Raw genomic sequence first — 19392 nt, forward strand, 5'->3', positions numbered from 1 at the left:
ATTTTCAATAACTAACAAAACACACCGAGATAGCTCAGTTCTCTAAAACCATTATTTTACTGAAGTAAGATCATACACTGTTTCAGAAAACAAGTAACATTCTTCTGCAGGTAAGTGATGTATGGCATTGAAAATCAAAATGATGATGGCTAGCTCTCATGTAGCACACGTCAGCATCAATCTCAAAGCAGTTTATACAGGTTAGCTTCACTGTCTCCAGTTTGCAGTTGGAAAGCAGAGGCAGAATATGGAGGAAATTACTTTGCTTCATAGAACATAACGCTCTCTAAAAACTTCAGAAATGGTAAAAGACCTCTTCTGAGAGGATGGAAATCCAAGAGAGAAGCAATGAAGCAGTTGTCCAAGAGGGTCAAATCTCCTGCCTGCCTCTCCGAGGGGAGAGGAAGAGAGGCAATAACTCCAGCCAGGAGCGGGAAGGAGGAAATGCCAGCTCTGCAGCTTGAACCTCAGCTCGTGGATTTTCCACCATCGTGAAGAAGCCGTACAACAGATGGATGGAGTTTAACGTGTAGGAGGACATCTGGCTTCTACAATTTATTCTCCCAGATTAAGTAGATACTGTTTGATGAATACTAACTCGTTTCTTCCAGTGTAATGTGCAGCACCACATGAAAGGTGTCAGACACATTGAAGTAACATTTGATGGGTACATCTGTCAGTGAAGCCAAGTTAATATGTTCATGGTCCTGGTATCTGTGTTTCTACCAGGAGGGGGAATCTCATAGTTCCACAGCCAGATCAGGGTGGGGCAGGGAAGAATATTTAATCTTTGGCAAATTACAGAAGAAGTGAAAATGTTGCAAGTATTAATACAAGTCAGGAGGCCTCCTGACCCTTTGGCTGGAAAGCCTTACAGACTCCCAACCATATTTGATTTGTCTTCTCTTACAGACACAGCGACCAAGGGTGGGCTCAGTGGTCTTTCCATTTGCCTGGAGGAACTAGAGCAGAGTTTCATGCCAAACATGGCAGAAAAGAAGCAGCAGCTATTAATGGCTCTGCTTCCTTAAAACACTTCATACATGCTTAGCTACCACCACGTACTTCAGCTGCTTGCTGAACTGGGATCTGTGCAAATGCCAGCACAAATACTAATAAAAAGTACTTTAAAAACATTATAAATGTTAATTTGACTGAAGTGTTTATTTATACATGGTCCAACATTTAAGTGCCAGGGTTTTTATTAATAAGCCAAAATTAGAACCATATCCTTAGTGTTCCAGTTCCCCAAATTTCTGTACCAGCCAGACAGGGCTGAGGGGCTGAGGTCAAAAGGGAGGTTCTTTGGCAAATTTCAGCTTTGTTCATCAGAGAGGGGTGGACACCAAGTACCCGGCCATGACCAGTCAGCCACAGGCCCTGCCAAAACCAGGCAGAGCTGTGTCCTTGTGAGGGAGGTTCATGGAGGAGAGCGCCAAGCCAGGGTGTCAGCCTGGCAGGGTTCGTCCTGCCGGAGGCCGGGCAGACAGGGCTGCTGGCGCCTCAGCGCTGCTCTGCCACAGCAGCGGGCGTCAGCGCTGTAAATCTGCCTGGTCTGAGCTCTGCGCTCTTGTGGATAAACTGCTTCTGGTATCTGAGTCGGTATGTTTGATGTTTGTCACTGGTGAACAGGGTCAGAGCGTTCCTGCCCCAAATTGAAGGGAGGAATCTCACCAGACCTGACATGTCAGCAGAGACCCCCAGGAGCTGAAGGAAGGCTCAGCAGATCCACAGTGGGACAAAAAGGGAGGGAATGTATGTGCGACCTGCTCGGACAGAGCTGACTTGTGGGCAGGGACAAGACCTACGGGTGGCCAAGAGAACGAAGAGGTTAGGGCATGAGGGACGCTGCCAGATAAATAAACCTGCCCAGAGGCTGTTCTCTGTAACCGAGGCCACGCAGCACTGCCAAGCTTGCATCTGGGTGGCTAACCCTTCTCCTCCCAAAATAAAGAGTGACTGTTTAGATACAACCTCCTGGAGATGGCTCTGGCTTCTGTCTTCTCCGGGGCCATGCTCGGGCATGCTCAGGGCTGGCTGGCACCCCAGCCAGGGAAGGAGCCAACCCTGTGCCCCCAGTGCCAGCCTGGGGACACCGGCTGGCTCCCTCTTCCTCCTCAGTTCACCAGTCTGGACCCAGCCCAAGGTTCTCCAGTGGGGATCAAATTCACTCTATTCAAGTTTTGGAGAACTGGCAACACTATGTAGCAGTTAAACAAGTTAAACACACGTAAGTACTTGAAATTGTCAAGGAATTCAAAAGTAATTGAAAACCAGGACACGGTATAACATAATTAAAAAAAATAAAACTCTCATGATAGCTTTTTAGTCCTTGGAGAACAGAATTCAGTTTCACCCTTCTGGCTGCTAACCTGAATGAAGACAAACTAAGGTCAAAGTGAAGACTCAGGTTTGACTCACTCAGTATTTAGTTACCACATGAAGCAACTCAAATTTTTTTTTTTTTTCCTGAGTAAGTATCAGAAACCAATAGTGGTGAAATTATACATCAACATATAAACAAAACCAATTTGAAACATTACTGCCAACTATAAATTGTAGTTTTTCATTAGGATAAATTGAAAATAATGAGTTTTAAAATAGCAAAAAAATTTATCTTCCACTCCAGCATATTATAGCCATTCAAAGGCTTGATTTTTAAACATTTAGGTAAATGACCATTTAAAACAGCATATGAAGGTGTCAGAATTTTGGCACAGTTTTTTTAGATTTCACAAAGCACACCTTAGTAAATTATTTCAGTCACTGCATGTAGAACCACATATTCTAAAGGGAAATTATAATGAAAAAGGAAAACATGCTTGGAAGTAAAACAGTAAAATTGGGGTGAATTAGTCCATCTATGGATGGACAAAGAATATGAAAGAACTTCAACTTACTGCAAGAGATTCCATTTGCTACACAGCAAGCATGGCACAGGAGAAAAGGAAAGGAAAGAAAGTATAGTGTCAGTGTATTGCATGCAATAGGAAGCACGGCCCATCTTTAATAGCATAACTTGTCAGCAGTATTAGCAATGCTTGCCTCAACCTGGTAACTGGTTGGAAATACCACATACAGCATGCACAGCATTCTTTAAAAAATTAAGGTTTAATTCTAATGGTAAATTACGGTCTAAATATCCTCAGTTAGATCTTCAGATTTATTAGTTTTGATTTATCCCACTCAATAGCTCAGGAACTTACAGGGAAATTGTGTTAGAAAACTCTTAATACTTTTATTTAAATTTGCCTTTTTTGTTATTAAAAAGAGCTCATATTATGAAGTACTCAAAAATTAGGCAAGGTTTTCAAGTGATGAACAGAACTGAACTTTGTTATTTATAAATACTTCTATTTTTGGACATAATAGATATCTAATGAAATTTCCAGCATAAGCTTTGTGACTGCTGGGTTTATTACTAGGCATATTACAATGGAAACTTTTTGCATATAACTTGTAAGTTATGACTATAATAAGAAAAAAAAAATCCATGGAAAATGCCAGTTTGGTTTCACTACTTGGCAATGCCTCAAGTTCAGACAGCTTTGTATTCCTTCCTCTCACCAGTAGTGATTCACTGATTTGTAATTCTGGAGCTATTAAAATGTCAATGTAAGCCCTGTTGCAATAGTAATAAAAATTCTAATTGACCTGCATTAGCATTTCAAAGATTAGGGAACTAACTTCTCTCCTAAAAAAAAAAAGTGTTCCTCTTTTCTTTGCCAAGAACTAACATTTGCACTCCTTGCACTTCTAATGCAGCTTTCCTTGTTATATATATATATATATATATGTAATTACATTCTCAAGACATTTTAGATGAACAGAGTTGTCATGTAAATGCTGCAATTAATGAACACAATGACATCTGCCCAGTTACAGCCTGATGTCAGTGCATATGCACACAGTGTTAATAAACATTTGGAATTCTTATTATTTACCATCAATACAAAGGCAGCAAAACACAGAAATGTGAAATAATGCTAATTTGGTATAGCCTAACAAAGTTTTTCAGCCTGGCTTCTTTCCATGTGCCTTACTATTAAATATATGAAAAGCATATTCCCAAATCCTGCCCTACTCTTTTATAAAGCCATGACAAACTGAGCTTTAAGCTGTTGTGATGTTTAATTTTATGCCTTTAACATTGCTTCAATGTTTTTTTTTTCTTCTATTTAGTACTCTTGAAAAAAACCCCTTTATATCTTGGCTTCCATGTAGTTCACATGAATTGAGCTTTGTAAAGCTAAATTCAAGATAAGAAGAGGACACGAGCAGACAGATCACTGCGCTCCAGTAAATTCACAGGTGTGCTGGCTTGTGTTTTTCAAATCTTATTTGTCTAAAGCTCCTCTGAAGTTTAGTATGCCACCAAGTTTCATGTGGACTTTCAAAAATTTGGAATCCACATATAATTACTAATTTGCCATGGAATTTACTTTAAAGAAGTGGGGTGGGGGAAGCAGCAAATAAGTGAATTCCATGGTCTTCGTTTTTCAGAAAAGAACTGTCTTCTCTGTACTGCTTCCAAAACCAGGGCAAGCAAAAAAAAAAAAAAAAAAAAAAAGAAAAGGGTGGGGAAGATGTTTCACATTACATGAAAAATCCTTCTTTGTTGAAAGAAAATACACCAGATGTAAAACCTCCCTAAAGTACTGATGCTCAACTTCATATTGCTCCACAATTTCATGATTTTAACTTATCTTCCTCTCGCTTTCAGCAAAAAATGAAATATTCCTTGGAAGTTGAAAAGGCAGTAATTATTGCACTAAGTGACATTTCTTTTAGTCCCCAAGTAGCAAGGGCTCAGGTGGAATCACTCCAGTCTTCACTCTTCTCAATGTCTAGTTTAATTCCTATAGTAGGGGAAGTGTTGCTTTAAATTAGTTGATAGACACTACACAATTAGTGTGTTTTTTGGCAGCTGAAAATACTGAATGTTTAGAGTATTTGGATCACTTGCACAGTCCTTTATGCAGCTAGTAGTTGCTGCACCTAAGAAGGACACACCCCCTTAGCAGCAACACTTTGACTTAGGGTTTTTTTTGAGACAGAGAATTACTGTTCCACCCTATCAGCAGACCAGGAAGACAGCAAAGCACTAATCTTTGGATCATGGGCCTTCTTGCTTTTTTCAAGTAATTGTTTTTACATAACGAAAAGAGATGAGAGTTACACAATTATTTCTTAAGACATGAACACTTCGATGGCAACAGAGTCTTCAGTCATTTCTTGGCACAGGGAAGTCTCACTGTAACAAAATAACTGCTACGTGCAAGCATCATTAATTGCAAGTGCATTTTATTAAGGTATTCTATTTGATTGACAAGCCAACAGACTAAAGCTTTCTCCACGATCTGGGAAAGTGTTTATATATAAAAGGTTGTATACATACCAGAGAAAAAAAGAGAGATACAGCATATGCTGTGCATCCTTAAATATCCACTGGGCTTGAAGAATAGTAGAAACTATTCTGTTTGGAGAAATCTAAACCACAGCTGTGCTCCTGCTTTAGAAAAGCTGCCTACCTGGGCCAATTTTACCTCATTGTCTATCCATGGATCTGTCAAACAGCAGTCAGATAATCGATTACTGATTATTCTGAATTTCTACCTTAACAAGGAGACTCACTGTGCCTTAAGCTTTACTGTAGCTCAACTCAACTCCAGATGACTATGGTCTCAAGTGGTCCACCTCCAGTCTTACTGGTTTCCTAGAGTAATTGAACCTTTACCCACAGGGAAGCTTACAGCAACAGGTACATTCTGAATTTCTGGGCAATTTTCCATGGGGTGCAGCATGTTTTAAATATCATTAACAGTTGGAGTTTGCAAAGCCCACATCCATTAACCTGTGGTGAGCTTTGGGATGAGCAAGGTTTAAGAAAGGTGTATACTGACTTTGGACTTACAGAGTAAACTGACCGTCTCATTAAGAGATAAACACTTATTTGAATTAGCAGTGCTAATTCTTTCATGTATCTCTTTTCCAGGAAAAAAAAAAAACCCAAACGACCAAACCAAACAAAACCAGCCTTTGACTACATTTAAAAAATCCCTGATTAGAAAGGTTGAAGAATGTACTGATAGCTGTATTCATCTGAGACTGTTACTCCTGGACAGACAGCCCAACAGTACGTGCAATTATCTGTTGTCTATAATTGACTTCTACGTCCCTGAGACTCTGCTGCTCTATGTAGCATCAAAGCTTACAAATGACAGACACATCCAAATGATGTAATCTGTTGCAAGAATAAAGGGGCCAGGACATTCTGGGGCATGAAGCTTTTACCCAATTTCAGAAAAGTTGCAAGCTCTAGCAGCTGACCTGCACAACTTCTATTTCAAGCTTCTTTAATGTCAGAATAAGCAATTTTTGTCTTTGCCCATTTTCAGTAACAGTAGCAATGGTCAACAAATCATGTGCAATCTTATTTTGAAATAAGATCTGATTAGAGAAATTGGTGCCAAATTAGTTACCAGCAATGGCAGGAATTTGTGATGAAACTGCTTCTGCTAACGATGGATTTGGTCCTACGTCTGTCTCATCTGCAGAGGGGACTACTTTCACCTCAAGCCTTTTACCAGGTGGAAAATTCTGACAATCTAAGATTTCTGCCTTCTGTTAGAGCAAGGTGTTGCTTTTTCTTCATTACAATTATTTCTGAATCTTTTTCAGAGGTAGCCTGGTTTTGTGCTTAGCTAAGCCATTTTTTCAGGCCAGAAGTCTTCAGCAGGATTTCAAGCCCTAGTCTAACCCTCCATAAGTTTAAAGAGTTTAGGCAGGTTCCCTTGTAACTACCAATACAAGACAGATTTTTCCCTACAATTATTAGATTCTTTAGCCATTCAGGTTGAGTGACAAGAGAGAGGAAAGACACAGAAAGATAAGAAAACAAGTACTTGCCAGTCTATGAGTAATTTTTCCTTGCCCCTTCCTAATCACATTTCCTCAGTTTCCCTGGACTCCCATTACACTTCTGTTGAATAAACAGATGTCCCTTTGGAAGAGCTGCTTCAGTTGACAGGTGAATGAGAAAGGGAAGAAAAGAAAGATGCCTGTCGATCAAAGACCTACCATCCTGTCAGCTTCCAAGGAATAATGCATTTTGGGTGGAAGGAACAATCCTGGGGAGAAACCAGGAGTGAGAAACCCTTAGTCTGTTTGTATCTTTCATCTCCCTCTCCTGATGTACTTGCAGGAGAGGTAGCAGCAGGTATTCCAGGTCTCTCTTTTTCAGATTTGAGAATAGTTCACGTGTAACTTCCCTGTACACTGTTACAATTACAGAAGAGACAGTATCTTATTTAAACGCATTGGAAGGTGTCTGTAACTTTTGCTGGTGCCAGTGCCAGGTGGGGGGAAATTGAACAGCTTTCCCACTGCCTGTGATAGCAGCCAGAGGATTTATTAGCAAATTAGATTTACTAATAAGGTCAAGGAAGCCAAAAATGCAAGGGTCGGAAGGATTTGGGATCCTTGGGAAATGGCATAAAAGAATAAAAATCAAAGGGGTTCAAAGACAGGAAGACAAATACACAGAGGTGGGAAAGAGAGGTTAAGATAAAAACAGAAGAAAATAAAGAAGATAGACAAAATGAAACCAACATAAGAATAAAACAAAGTATTTTGAAAAAATGGTTACAACAGGCAACTGTGTGCTCTGAAAATGTCATCATTATCTTTTATAGGTTAAAATACATGGAAAGAGGAGTTGTCACTTTTTTCTACATGCTGTTGCTGCTTCCCAATTTCGACTAATTCTCTCCAGCCACCTCTTTTTCCCATCTGTCTGTTCTTTTTCCTCCAAAAGGAAAAAAATCCACAAGATAACATTTCTCAGCTCATTCTACACCTCTAAGATACCAGGTGTTTCCTATGGTTAGTATAGCAAATAACAGGAATGCCTGCTGATGGTGCTGACTTCTGAAAAGACTGATTTTTTAACTGGAGTCCACACACTAAAGATATATATATATATTTACGTATATATATATGCACATGTGCGTGTAAAACCTTAGTTCAAAAGTGATAAAGAGATATTTTGCCCTATCTATAAACACTTATCTACAGCACAAAATTATTTCACTGGCCACTTTACAGTCATTATTTCATAAATACTAATCTAAGCGTATTTCAACCAGGCAAGTCCTGCTGTTGGGCAGACTGAGTCTGTAACAGCTGTAGATAAAATGGGTGTAATGTGGAAGCACAATACACCAGGAGTACAGGATTTTCAGAGACACTGCGCTGTGGGAAACTGCAGCATCTCTCTAAAAGACAAAGCGGACACAACCCAGGCAGGGCTGGCTCTGCTTCCTCGTCTAGAGGAGGAAGGCAGAAGTATTTCCTTTGAATACTTCCCATTTCCTGTGGCCAGGGCTGAGGCAAAAAGAACACTTTTGAGCCTTACGTGTGAAAACTGGATTATGCCCAAGCCCAGCAGAGAGACAAGGAGGAAGTACAGCAGGCTCTTGTGGGTCCAAGAACAAGATAAATCACACATGTCACTTTACAGGAGAGAAATAATACTGCTCATTCGTTACCTTCTCTTCCGAGTCCCCTGGCTGGCAGGTAATAACTCCATCTCTTGAGCCCCCAGCAAATGTTGCTTTGCAGTTTGCAAGCCACTGTTTTCAGAGAGAAATTAAAAGAAGATATGAATAAGGCCTATAGCATGATTTGAAGAAAGGTAAGCAGTATTTTATTTTCACAGCAGAGCATGTAAACAAATAAAAATTTGCAATTGCACTTTTTATTCACACAGACTGTGACAATTTGCTTTGACTGTAATTTAAAAAGTATACTCTTGATTTCTATCAGTAATTGAATTGCAAAAACCAAGAAAATGAATTAATTACTGAATAGGAGAGAGACCAGGAATATCAAAGAAGCCAATGTTCCTAAAATTAAGGAATACAATAGCTATTTCATATGTTCAGGAAGAATCATTTAATGAATCCAGTATCTGAAACACGTTATTCTACTAAATATTATTTTAAACAGATCTGAGTGTATCTGCAGTCTCCTGACATAGCATAAGTACGCACATGTACAAAACTAAGAACATAACATAATCCAGCATACCGAGAGCGTGGCTTCTTTCCTGTTGTTGTATGTGTCCAGGTACTCCTGCAGTTCTAAAACACTGAACTTCAGCTTTTCAAGAAGGCCACAAGAGAGCAGCTGGAGAAATGAAATCAAAAGGGCTAGTAAATAACACTATAAAAGAATAAAAATATTACCAGAGTAGAAAGTATAGTAAAGATCTTGCAAAAGAATACTTAGATTTATAGATACTAATACTGAAAAATATTTATATTAATGCAAAAATAGACATGAATAGAATACTACACCGAAAACTCAATAGCAAGTTGCACCTATGATAATGTGGAATTGAAATTGTGTTCTGCGTTCAGCTTTGCAGAGGACTTCCCTAGAATAAAACATTGTGCAAAGTTTAGCTGCTTAATCTCCACGGCTCTCTGATGAGACAGGGCACAGCTCTTCCATGGTCACAGCAGCGGGGCCAAGATTACACTTGGCAAGTTCCTACCTCTGTACATCTGTGTGAGACCGCACTGTCCTGACGCTGCTGGAGAAACGTGGGCCAGAATGAAAACGATGGGAAGGCTCATCTCATTCATTCTCTAATACATGTTTTCATCATCCAGCTCACATCACAGTTGACTCAAATGAAACCACTAAACATATTAACATCTTTCACGCTGAACTATGTAAAAAATAGCTTCTGCTTTTCCATTTGTGGAGCCAACTGGGTCCGGTAGGCACCTGTTTTATATTGGGTTTTTGCACACAGGTTCAACACATTGTTACTATACTATGATTCTATGTTGTCCATCGACCAGTAGTTACTTAATAAAGTAAGATGGAAAATTAATGGAAATATGGTTAAGAACAAGAGATAAAAAGTACCTTTTTGACATATCTATTTGGGAGTTGCTCAAAAGTGAAACAACCAGTAAAATAACACACTGCAATGTGCAGCCCGTGCCTTTTAAAAGGAATATACTCACTGTTTCTGCATCTACAAAAAGAGTGGGACATTCCGAACATGTTGTTAACATCTGAGAAGACCTCACAAACTTGGAGCCTATTCCTCGCAGGTTGTCTCCCAAGTAACTGGCGGCATCGCAGGTTAGGAAGCAGAATCTTTTCTGAATATTCTGGAAAGCAAAAAAGTTTATTACATTCTTTATTCAGGTACAAGCTTCTTTCCTTTGTAAACAAATGGCATGTTTTTTTTATAATTCGCACAATAACATGTGCAAATGTGACCATCTCCCTGTGGAGAACTGAACATCTGCTCAAGGATACTGAATAATCGTTATTATGCTGGAGACAGTGTACAACTGTGCAGTTAGGAAACTAATTATAGAATTCATAATACCCTACTACTGAAATACATTCTTTCTTGTAAAGATGATTCAATCTTTATAAAGTCTTTTACCCACAGGTAGCTTTTTTCTTCCTTGGCTGTACAGAGTTAACAGAGTTGTTCAGCACATTACTTTTTCTGCCTATTCCGGGCATTGTTTTGTTATTATTCCATGTCAAGTGGCTAATCAGATAACATAACAGACATCTTAATGTCAAACAGCAGCACGGAAAAATCAGAAAAAACCTTCTGTTTTCCCCTGTGGGAAAAACCTTCTTGCTAAAACTTTTCTGCTACTTGGGAGGACTCCAGAAATAGTGCATTGCATCCGGGAATTATTCTTCTCAAGTGATTTTTTTGGTGTGTATTTGGAGTCCTAAACTAGTCTAGTCTTCCAGAAACATTCTAGTTATGATACTTGCTTTCCTGTGACTAATATATAAAGTGAATAATAAATCAAAATAATATATTAGCCTTGCAGGAATTGAAATAATGATATTGAAAAATACACAGCAGGTTTCACTGCCAAAATAGATCTCACTAAGGCCAACTGCTCAGCAGGTGGGAGTAATATTAAAATATTTACAAAAATAAAATATGCACCATCTTTATATGATTCATTCCATGTTACCATAGGCATTTATCTGAGGAATGTAGGTTATGATCTGTATTACTGTACGCCTGTCTCATTGGAGGGAAGTGCTTTCCCAAATACCAGTGTATATGACAGACATATAAATAGCCTGTTACTGCTCCTACACTGGGGCACTGAAGTTAAATACCTAAAATCAGGTGAGATGAATTCAGACTTCATTTATAATGGAAGCTGTTTGATTGAATGATCTAAAAAAACCCAAACCTAAATAAGCCTTCACATTGTAGGTAGGGTGAACACTATCAATTTATAAAATGGTTAAAGAGAAACTTCAAGAGTTGGATTCCATGATCTTGAGGGTCTCTTCCAACCAAAATGATTTTATGATTTTGTTCCTTTACAGACCAATTTCATAACTGCTTATTTGTGAATCTCTCTCTAAAGCATCCGAACTGGCCATCTGAACACAGTTAAGACCGGACAGACTACTTGTCTTCCTATATGTTCCTGCCATTTTACTTCAGCTAAGCAACAAGGCGCTATACATGTCACTCAGCACACAGTTCAGATTCTCTGCTGCACTGAGTCTGTAACGGAGGCAAGCGGCTCTTACTAATTACCACCAAACCAGGTAAAGGATTATTTTTATGAGCAACTAGCAGAATCATCTGAATCACAGGGCTTGGTGACAGTCGGAGATTTACTACTGTGATGTCTTCTGAAAAGAAAGTTTCAGTCCAAGTATTAGTGAAACAGTTGCTGACAACTCTTCTGGCAAAGGAAAGAGATCTAGATGTGATCTTAACCTGCAGAAAAGTGCTAGTTGAGAATAACTGGACGGACATTATAGAAAGACAGATTATGGAGCACAATCCAAGAGATGCTGGTTGAAAGGGACGTCTGGAGAACATCTCATACAGTTTTCAACTCAAAGTGGGGACTCTTGCCAAGACTAGGTCAAGTCACAGTTTTGTCTAGGCCAGAGCTTCCTCAGGCTCTTGGGGTAACACCTCTTTAGGTTCTGCAGTGCCCTCCTGAGGAAGAGTCATTGAGTTTATGGATCTGAGGCAGTGAAGGAGACAGATTACAGGTGTGTACAGGTAACGAGACATCTACGAAAACTCAGGTGAGAATAGATCTTGTAGTTAAGGCTTGGATATTTTTACATGTTTGCAGATTAGGAAAAATCATGCTATAATAGTTATAATAATGGCTAAAGGGGTCTAGGACCCATAGGAAATATCTTTGAGAACTCACAGAACACAGGGTGTTGTACAAACTCGAGGAAAGTGCTTATCTCAAAAAACCCCAAGATCCAAAGAATTTAGCACCAAGGTCAGGAGATGGGGTAACATATAAGAGATGAATAATAGGCAGTACATATTTGGTCAGAAGAAATCATGTAAAACTATTTAATTTTTATTAAATGCTAAAATCTTCTATTAGGAGGAGACACAATTGATATGTTATATATTAATTCATTTACTATCTTAGAAGTAAGGCAGAGAAACCCGGTCTAGAGGTAAGTAGGTGTGCAAAACCATATTCAGAAGTTAATTATCAGCAGCTCACTGTTCAACTGGAAAGATGAATTGAGCAGGATTCCACTGGGGACTGTCTCAGGCACTAACCAAGTCATTAATGAAAATACTGAATAACAGAATATGCAACATGCTTATTAAATGCTTGGATGGTTGAGCTGCAGGGGCTGCACACTCCTTGGAAGCCAGGATTAGAATTCAGGCCGATCCTGATAAACTAGAGAAGCGGTGCAGGGAAAAGAAAGAAGGCCAAGGTTGTACACCTGGGATGAAACAATCCATAGAGCACATTCAGGATGGAGAACAACCAGAAAGGCAAATTTTGTAGAACACGATCTGCATACTGGATTGGGTTACAAGTGGAAAATAATTAACTGTATTCTACTGTACAGCAGTTAGCAGGGAGAAGTTTTTAAACAGGAATACCCTCTATAAAACAGGTAATCCTCTTATAGTCAGGGTTGGTAACAACTTAGGCTGAAATACAGAACCTGCTCTTCCTTTTGAAATGATAGACAGACTAACCGAAGAGAGCCCACAGCAACAGTGAGAAGTTTAGAAAATGTGACTTATGGGGAAGGTTGAAAGAACTGAGATTTAATAATAGAAGCTTGGGGTAGGTGTAGTCGTGGTAATGGTCTTCAAATATAAACAGCAACTGCAAAAAGGAGAAGTATCACCACTGTGTATCGAGCAAGAAGCCATGGGCATAAAACACAGAAAGAGAAGTTTTCAAGCCATAAGGAGAGTTAGGCATTGGACTACATTTCCTAGGAACATTGTGAAATTCCACCTTAGCCTAAAGGCTAAGAACAGTCTAGAGAAAAAAGTTAAAAAACATTTGACTGGAATGAAACTTATAGTTGATCCTGTCCTGGGCAAGATAAGGAACATGAGCTCTTCAGGATTTTTCCAGCACAGACCTACTAATGTATTTTACTGGTTCTAGTTTATTTTATGAAAATATCTTCTTCGAAGCATTTCAGCCATGGCTTCATCAAAAGCTGACCAGTCTACTGTTTAGATTCAAGAAAACATATTCTTCCTGTACTGCTTTCCTTTTCAGATATTCCTAAAAACAACAATCAATCTAGAAGATAACAATCTTGAACAGTGTTTTAAAGTATTAAAATGTGAAAGAGCAAGAGGCTGTACTTTGGTATTTATGTGTAGTACTTCGCTAAATATATTATTTTGTCATTACATGGACTATCAATTCTATAATAAGTTATCATCTCAGCTATGTCTTGGGTGCAGATTATGGTGCTGAAATCTTTCACCCAAGGTCTGAATGCAGTATATATTTTACGAAATGGGACTACTGCGAATAATAATGCCAACTGCCAGCATAGTATAAATAGGTATAGGCCTGCATATAGTCGCTGTGCTTTGTGTCAATGTAAATAATAACAAAATATTCGCAGAATGTTTTCTTTTTAACCTTAGGTTTCCTCTTCTGGGAAAAGGACTTTTTGTAACAAAAGGGCTCGATTGTGGAAACTACTTGCTAGCTCTCAAATCTACTTGTCTTGGAAATGGTTGGTCTGCTGGAAGACATTTGATTTGACGGAGTATAAAGAGGCAGCTGTAAAGATAATCCAGAGATCTCTGAGCTATGACTGATTTACAGGAAAAGTACTTCAATAATTTCAGGAATTTTAAACAAGTTTAGCACGATGTGGGCAAACATCCAGGGTACCATTAACTTGAAGGAGACTGAAATGTAGGTGCCCTGGAAAATGCACTTCTTTCCCTTCACCAAGTATTTAGTTGACAAGCTACTCCAAACAAGGGTTTTGTTTCACAGTTAAATATTTTGGCAGTACTTTGCATTGCAAGACTAGCACATATTGGGCTTGTTTCTGAAATTTCCCGTTGGTGAGGGTCAAAAGACTTGTAAGTTAGCAGATGAGTAGCAAAGTTTGATGATGTAAACACAATACAATTCCAGACAGGCTGGGATCTTCTGAAAAAAACCTGGGAAAATAATACTCCTGTATTTTAACCCTGAGGACGAGAACAAAGCTATTTTTATAAACTAAAAATACGGCTCTGACTCCGGCTAGAAAATTCTGGTTTGTTGATGATATTAACACCTTTTATTTTTTAATTTTAATTACTGTTATTCAGGTTTTGCTGTTATTGATTTCTTTTTAAAGAGCAGTATTCTATCTTTCTCCTCCAGTATCAACTGAGGAAAATGAGTAGGCTACCTTCTGAATACAGGGCAAGCACAACAGCAAATCTAATGCCTGCATGCCAGGATTTGGAGTTACTTTACAGGTAGTGTTTAGGTCTTGCATTACAGAGTATTATTTATTTAGTTTTCAGAAGTGTGACACCAGTTCCTTTTCACTTATTCAAACAAAAAGGATGAATAATTCTCGGAATACTTGAACAGGGCGATTAACCACAGAGGACTAACTTTCAAAATGGAACTGTCGTGCAGTCAAGTCAGTGCTGTCTTTTGCCTTCCAAACAGCTACTTATCAGTGTTGAAAAGAATGCCTGTAAGGCATCCATACTTACAGCGGCGTGATGTTAAAGGAGGACACAGTGTGCAGCTAAAGATGACATGCAATTAACTCCAGTGGAGCACAGAGGAAACAGGATGGAGAAGAGATTCTTATTGTATGATGCGTCTTTCTTATAAGGATGGTCTTAAAGATATGAAAAGATCTTAAGATTGTATATTTATTAGTGGGGTACTCATTACTAATAAAAAATTGTGTACTCTGAGATCATGGGTGCTTAAACTCTGCATGAAGTTACCTGGCTGCTATGTGAACTGCTGCAGCTTGCTGAACACCCTGCAGCTGCCTCATATAAAGTGGGAGAAAGAATTAAAAAAGGATTGAAAACTAATTACAGGTAAAACCAGACAGTCATTCCTTAGAACAACTTGTACATTCAACTCTTTTTCTTTCTTATCTTTTTGCAAGATTCTTATCTTTGTGAGCATACAGTTTTAGAAAGGAGAAATGTATTTCTAGACTCGAGACCCAATCTCTAGAATTTATGTTACATGATGGCAGCTGGATATTTCTGTTCAGATGATTAGGTACAGAATATTTAATAAAGTCGACATTTACGTGGGCATGGTCAGATTTCAACAGTTTGAGATGAAAGAACAGATGAAGCATAGTTTGAGATGAAAAGTCTTTGTCCTGTCTCTTGCAGTAATTGTTTCAGCCTGTTTGAAAGTACTGAAGAAAATACTCTTTAAAATGGATCCTAATTTTATAATGTTATCTCTAAACCTGCAAGTATGAGATATACATTTTTATGACAAAACTGGTCCTAGAAGACAGTTCTGCATGAAAATCTAGTATGGCAATTCTGCAGCATGCAAAGTTAAAATGGTTATATCCCTAGTAGTTAATTACCAGTACTACTATCAAGAACCATCCTAATAGCCACACAAAGTCTAAACATTTTGATTTTGTTTCTTGAAACTATTTTCTCACCTTAAACAGGGAAGAGAACACATGAAATGTATAAACTGCACAGGAACCATCGGAGTCGCCCATAAGCTGGTTGATATGACTACGCCAGGCTTCTTCTGCATCATCACATGCTGCTGGCTGAAATGCAGCAAGGATGGCAGAAAAAAATGGAGAGGGAGGAGGGGAGGCATTTCGACCAACATCTCCAAAACTGAAGGACAAAAAAAAAAAAACCAAACTGTGATGAAAGGAGAATACCAAGAATGTGGCAGATAAAACACGCTGTAACAGAGAGATATAATCACAGGACCAATTACAGCACCCATCTACTTTCAAATGACTTTTGAAGGTTGGCAAGATGTTGGCTACAATGAGAAAAACCTCCAAATCAGAATCCCTGTCTTCAGGCCTTTATCATCTATCTTCCTCCACTCCACAGGAGGATAAAGCCCAAGAAGAAAAACTCCTTTTCCAGGAAAACTTGGTTTTAATAATGTATAGCAGAAGTACTGAAAAGAATCTCAGTGTGTACAAACATTATGTATACTGACCTGTTTGGCTTCTCCTCAGTGTAATGGATTGGAGAAGACCCATCCCTTCTCCAATCCCTTGGCCCTCCACAATCAGCGAAACAGGCTGATTACCATTTTTAAAGGATATTAAGCTACTTGATCTCATATGTTACCCTTTGGGATGGAGAAATACTTCCTACGGCTCCTAAGAACAGGAACTGTGATTCTCAAACATGTGGCACACAGAGAGCGACCTTCTTTATATATAACCTCGTTCCTTTCCTTTCCATAAATATGGGCTAATTACAGTCTAACTCAGCATCCAAAATCTGAAAGAGCTCCATAAGGCATGGAAAAATCTTGATGCCTTGTTGCAACATGTACTGGAGTCCAGCCATGCTCACCAGCAGCCTCAGGAGTATACAGATGGGATTTCTGACGATATTGTGACTTCCTTATGACCCATAAGAAATCAGAAGGATGAATTAATGGCTGATCTGTTGAACAGCTAACTAAGGAGTATTTTTCCATTACTGCAGATCTTTAAAAATCCTTTTTTTTTCTTTTGATTAAATGTATTACATATACAGGGTGTTTCAAAAAGATGGACTCAATTTGAAATCACTGTATCTTTGAAACTGGTTCCATCTTTTTGAAACACACAGTATAATGACTAACTGCATAGATGTATGTAAAAATCATATCTTCTTTTTCCTAGGAGGAAAATCTTGGGGTTTTTTTGAGTTGTGTACAGGTAATTAGGGAATTGTCTTCTCATTGCTCTGAACTCATGAAAATTTTGTAACTCCTGTGGCCAGAACACCCATTCCATTAACTAATACCTTGTTACTACCTTTTTGTACAGTGTAAAAGAACTTTTATGAATAATAGCATCTACAAGTACCTAGCAAGAGCAAATTGTTCCAGCCTGTCAGCTTTCTCTTCAGTCTCTGTCATATCCAGACTAAGACTGTCACTGCATTCAAATGCTCCAGGCAGTTCATTTGTAGACCCTGAAAGCTCATCCTCATGGACTGCTGTATCTTGTTCTTCATGTACGGCTTCAACCTAGGGGAGTGAATGATGATGTCTTAGAAAACAGCAAATTAATAAGTTAATTCCACTAATAAATAGAAAGCACTTAGTGAAAAAAAAACCAAACAAGCTTTCAACATGTTAAATTGCACAGATATAAAACTACAGATTATAAATTACATGAATTAAGTTACGCTTCTTAAAAATACTGTATTTGCTTAACTTGCTGTCTTGGATCACTATTATTTTTAAGGCATTTCTTCAACTTAATTTGTCTAGCAAAGAATTTCAGATTTCAAACCATTTGGCAACACAGCAGGGAAGTCTTTTTTCAGGAAAAACAGTAGGGTTCTTGTTACTGTCAGGCTGTCCTTGTCAGTTATTACTTTATAGTGTCCCAGAATGTAATAAAGCCTCTCAAAAGATACTGAAATAAATCACTGTCTGGAAGGCTATATGCTTGTTTAGAATTGAGAATTATTTTTAGCATCTCATTTACATAATATCTTCCATCCAAGAGGAATCCAAAGCATTCTACAGGCCATTAAAAGGATCATGCTTCTATCATTTCCTTCCTTTTTCATCCATTAGCACCTAAAGCTCTTGGTTTCTTTTTGAAACTTTCCAATTGCTTTCACATACTTAGCTTGAACAAATTTTGTTTCAGTTTTAATCTTCTGGCTTTTGTCTGCCTCATCCATAGCATCCTGCAAAGCAGCTCCTGTAGGGATGACTGCAGTGGGCAGCTCAAACTCATTATCTTTTCTGTTTGGGGTACCTCATAAGGTGTGTGTTCGTGCACATCTGCACATGTGCATGTACATACATGTGTTGGGAGCTGGGAGGGAAGGAAAACTGTTGTAAGTGGAACTAAAAAAGTGGCCCTCTGCAGGTTATCAGACCTGATTGGATCTTACAGATAAATTCTGGGGATTTGCATTTCTAAAAATTACACAAGGTTTGTATCAGAAAGGACAGGATCAGAAATCAAGTAGGAGAAAGGATTTTTGGGTTGTTCTGTTTTCTAAACGAAAGGGCTGGGAATATTCCTGTGTCCAGGGTGGATGAAATGAATCACAGCACAAACCATCTTGAAAAGATAAATGAAAGCTATATGGCTGAATTACCAGAAATAGCAACCAGAGCAGTTGGCAAGAAACATAAATGTTTCATGCTTCTTCAATAAATAGTTAGTATTAATCACTTTCCAGTATGAAATATTAGCTTGAAAGAACCGTTGATTTGTTCACTGCAATGACAGTATTTGCATGAGGAAAGCACATTTTGATGGGGTAGGGTAAGGGAGGAAGAAAGAGGAAGCAAACGCATCCAACCCACTGGAGTCCAATATGATGCCCAAAGAGTAAAAATAAAAAGTGGACTCCAAATATTCATGCAGGATTGGAATATGCTTCCAGAAATCGGTGAGTTTAGATAACTTGAAAAATATATAAAATAGCATCATCTGAATCTTTTTATCTCTCATAGCCTTATCCATCACTGCCTTCTAATCTCTTATAAATACTATCTTAATTATTGTGATCACTACCTTTAACAGAAAATAAGTTTAACTAATTTCATGCTGTTAACAATACCTGGATTTTGGCACTTAAAATTTTGAGAAGAGGCCGACTTAATCAGTCTGTTGCCCTCATTCACTGCATCTATTTAAAAGCTCAGGTGATGTTTTTGGTTTTGCTTATGATGCAACAAACTACGTATTTTTCTACAGCACTAAAGAAGTAACAAAAATTTTCCTCTGCATTGCTGTCATACCATCAGCTCTCTGAAAATAAGAACTTAGAGGAAAAGAGATACAGGAAAGAGCTCAGATTTTGTGTTATCAAATTAAGTAAAAAAT

General features: G+C 38.4%; 1 protein-coding gene across 5 annotated transcripts in view; it reads right to left on the reverse strand.

Annotated features, from left to right (window-relative positions):
• The window catches only part of FRY (FRY microtubule binding protein), a 241792-nt gene that overhangs the window by 4078 nt on the left and 218322 nt on the right, over positions 1-19392 (reverse strand). For all 5 annotated transcript variants that reach the window (XM_065627032.1, XM_065627031.1, XM_065627033.1 and 2 more), the window contains 5 exons: positions 17401-17564; positions 16006-16195; positions 10041-10190; positions 9091-9189; positions 8550-8633 (listed from right to left, as the gene is read on the reverse strand). In XM_065627032.1, the coding sequence (XP_065483104.1) occupies positions 8550-8633; positions 9091-9189; positions 10041-10190; positions 16006-16195; positions 17401-17564 (687 nt within the window). The remainder of the gene's footprint in view (positions 1-8549; positions 8634-9090; positions 9190-10040; positions 10191-16005; positions 16196-17400; positions 17565-19392) is intronic.

The sequence above is a fragment of the Caloenas nicobarica genome, chromosome 1, assembly GCF_036013445.1.
Source record: "Caloenas nicobarica isolate bCalNic1 chromosome 1, bCalNic1.hap1, whole genome shotgun sequence".
In the NCBI taxonomy this organism is placed as follows: Eukaryota; Metazoa; Chordata; class Aves; order Columbiformes; family Columbidae; genus Caloenas; species Caloenas nicobarica.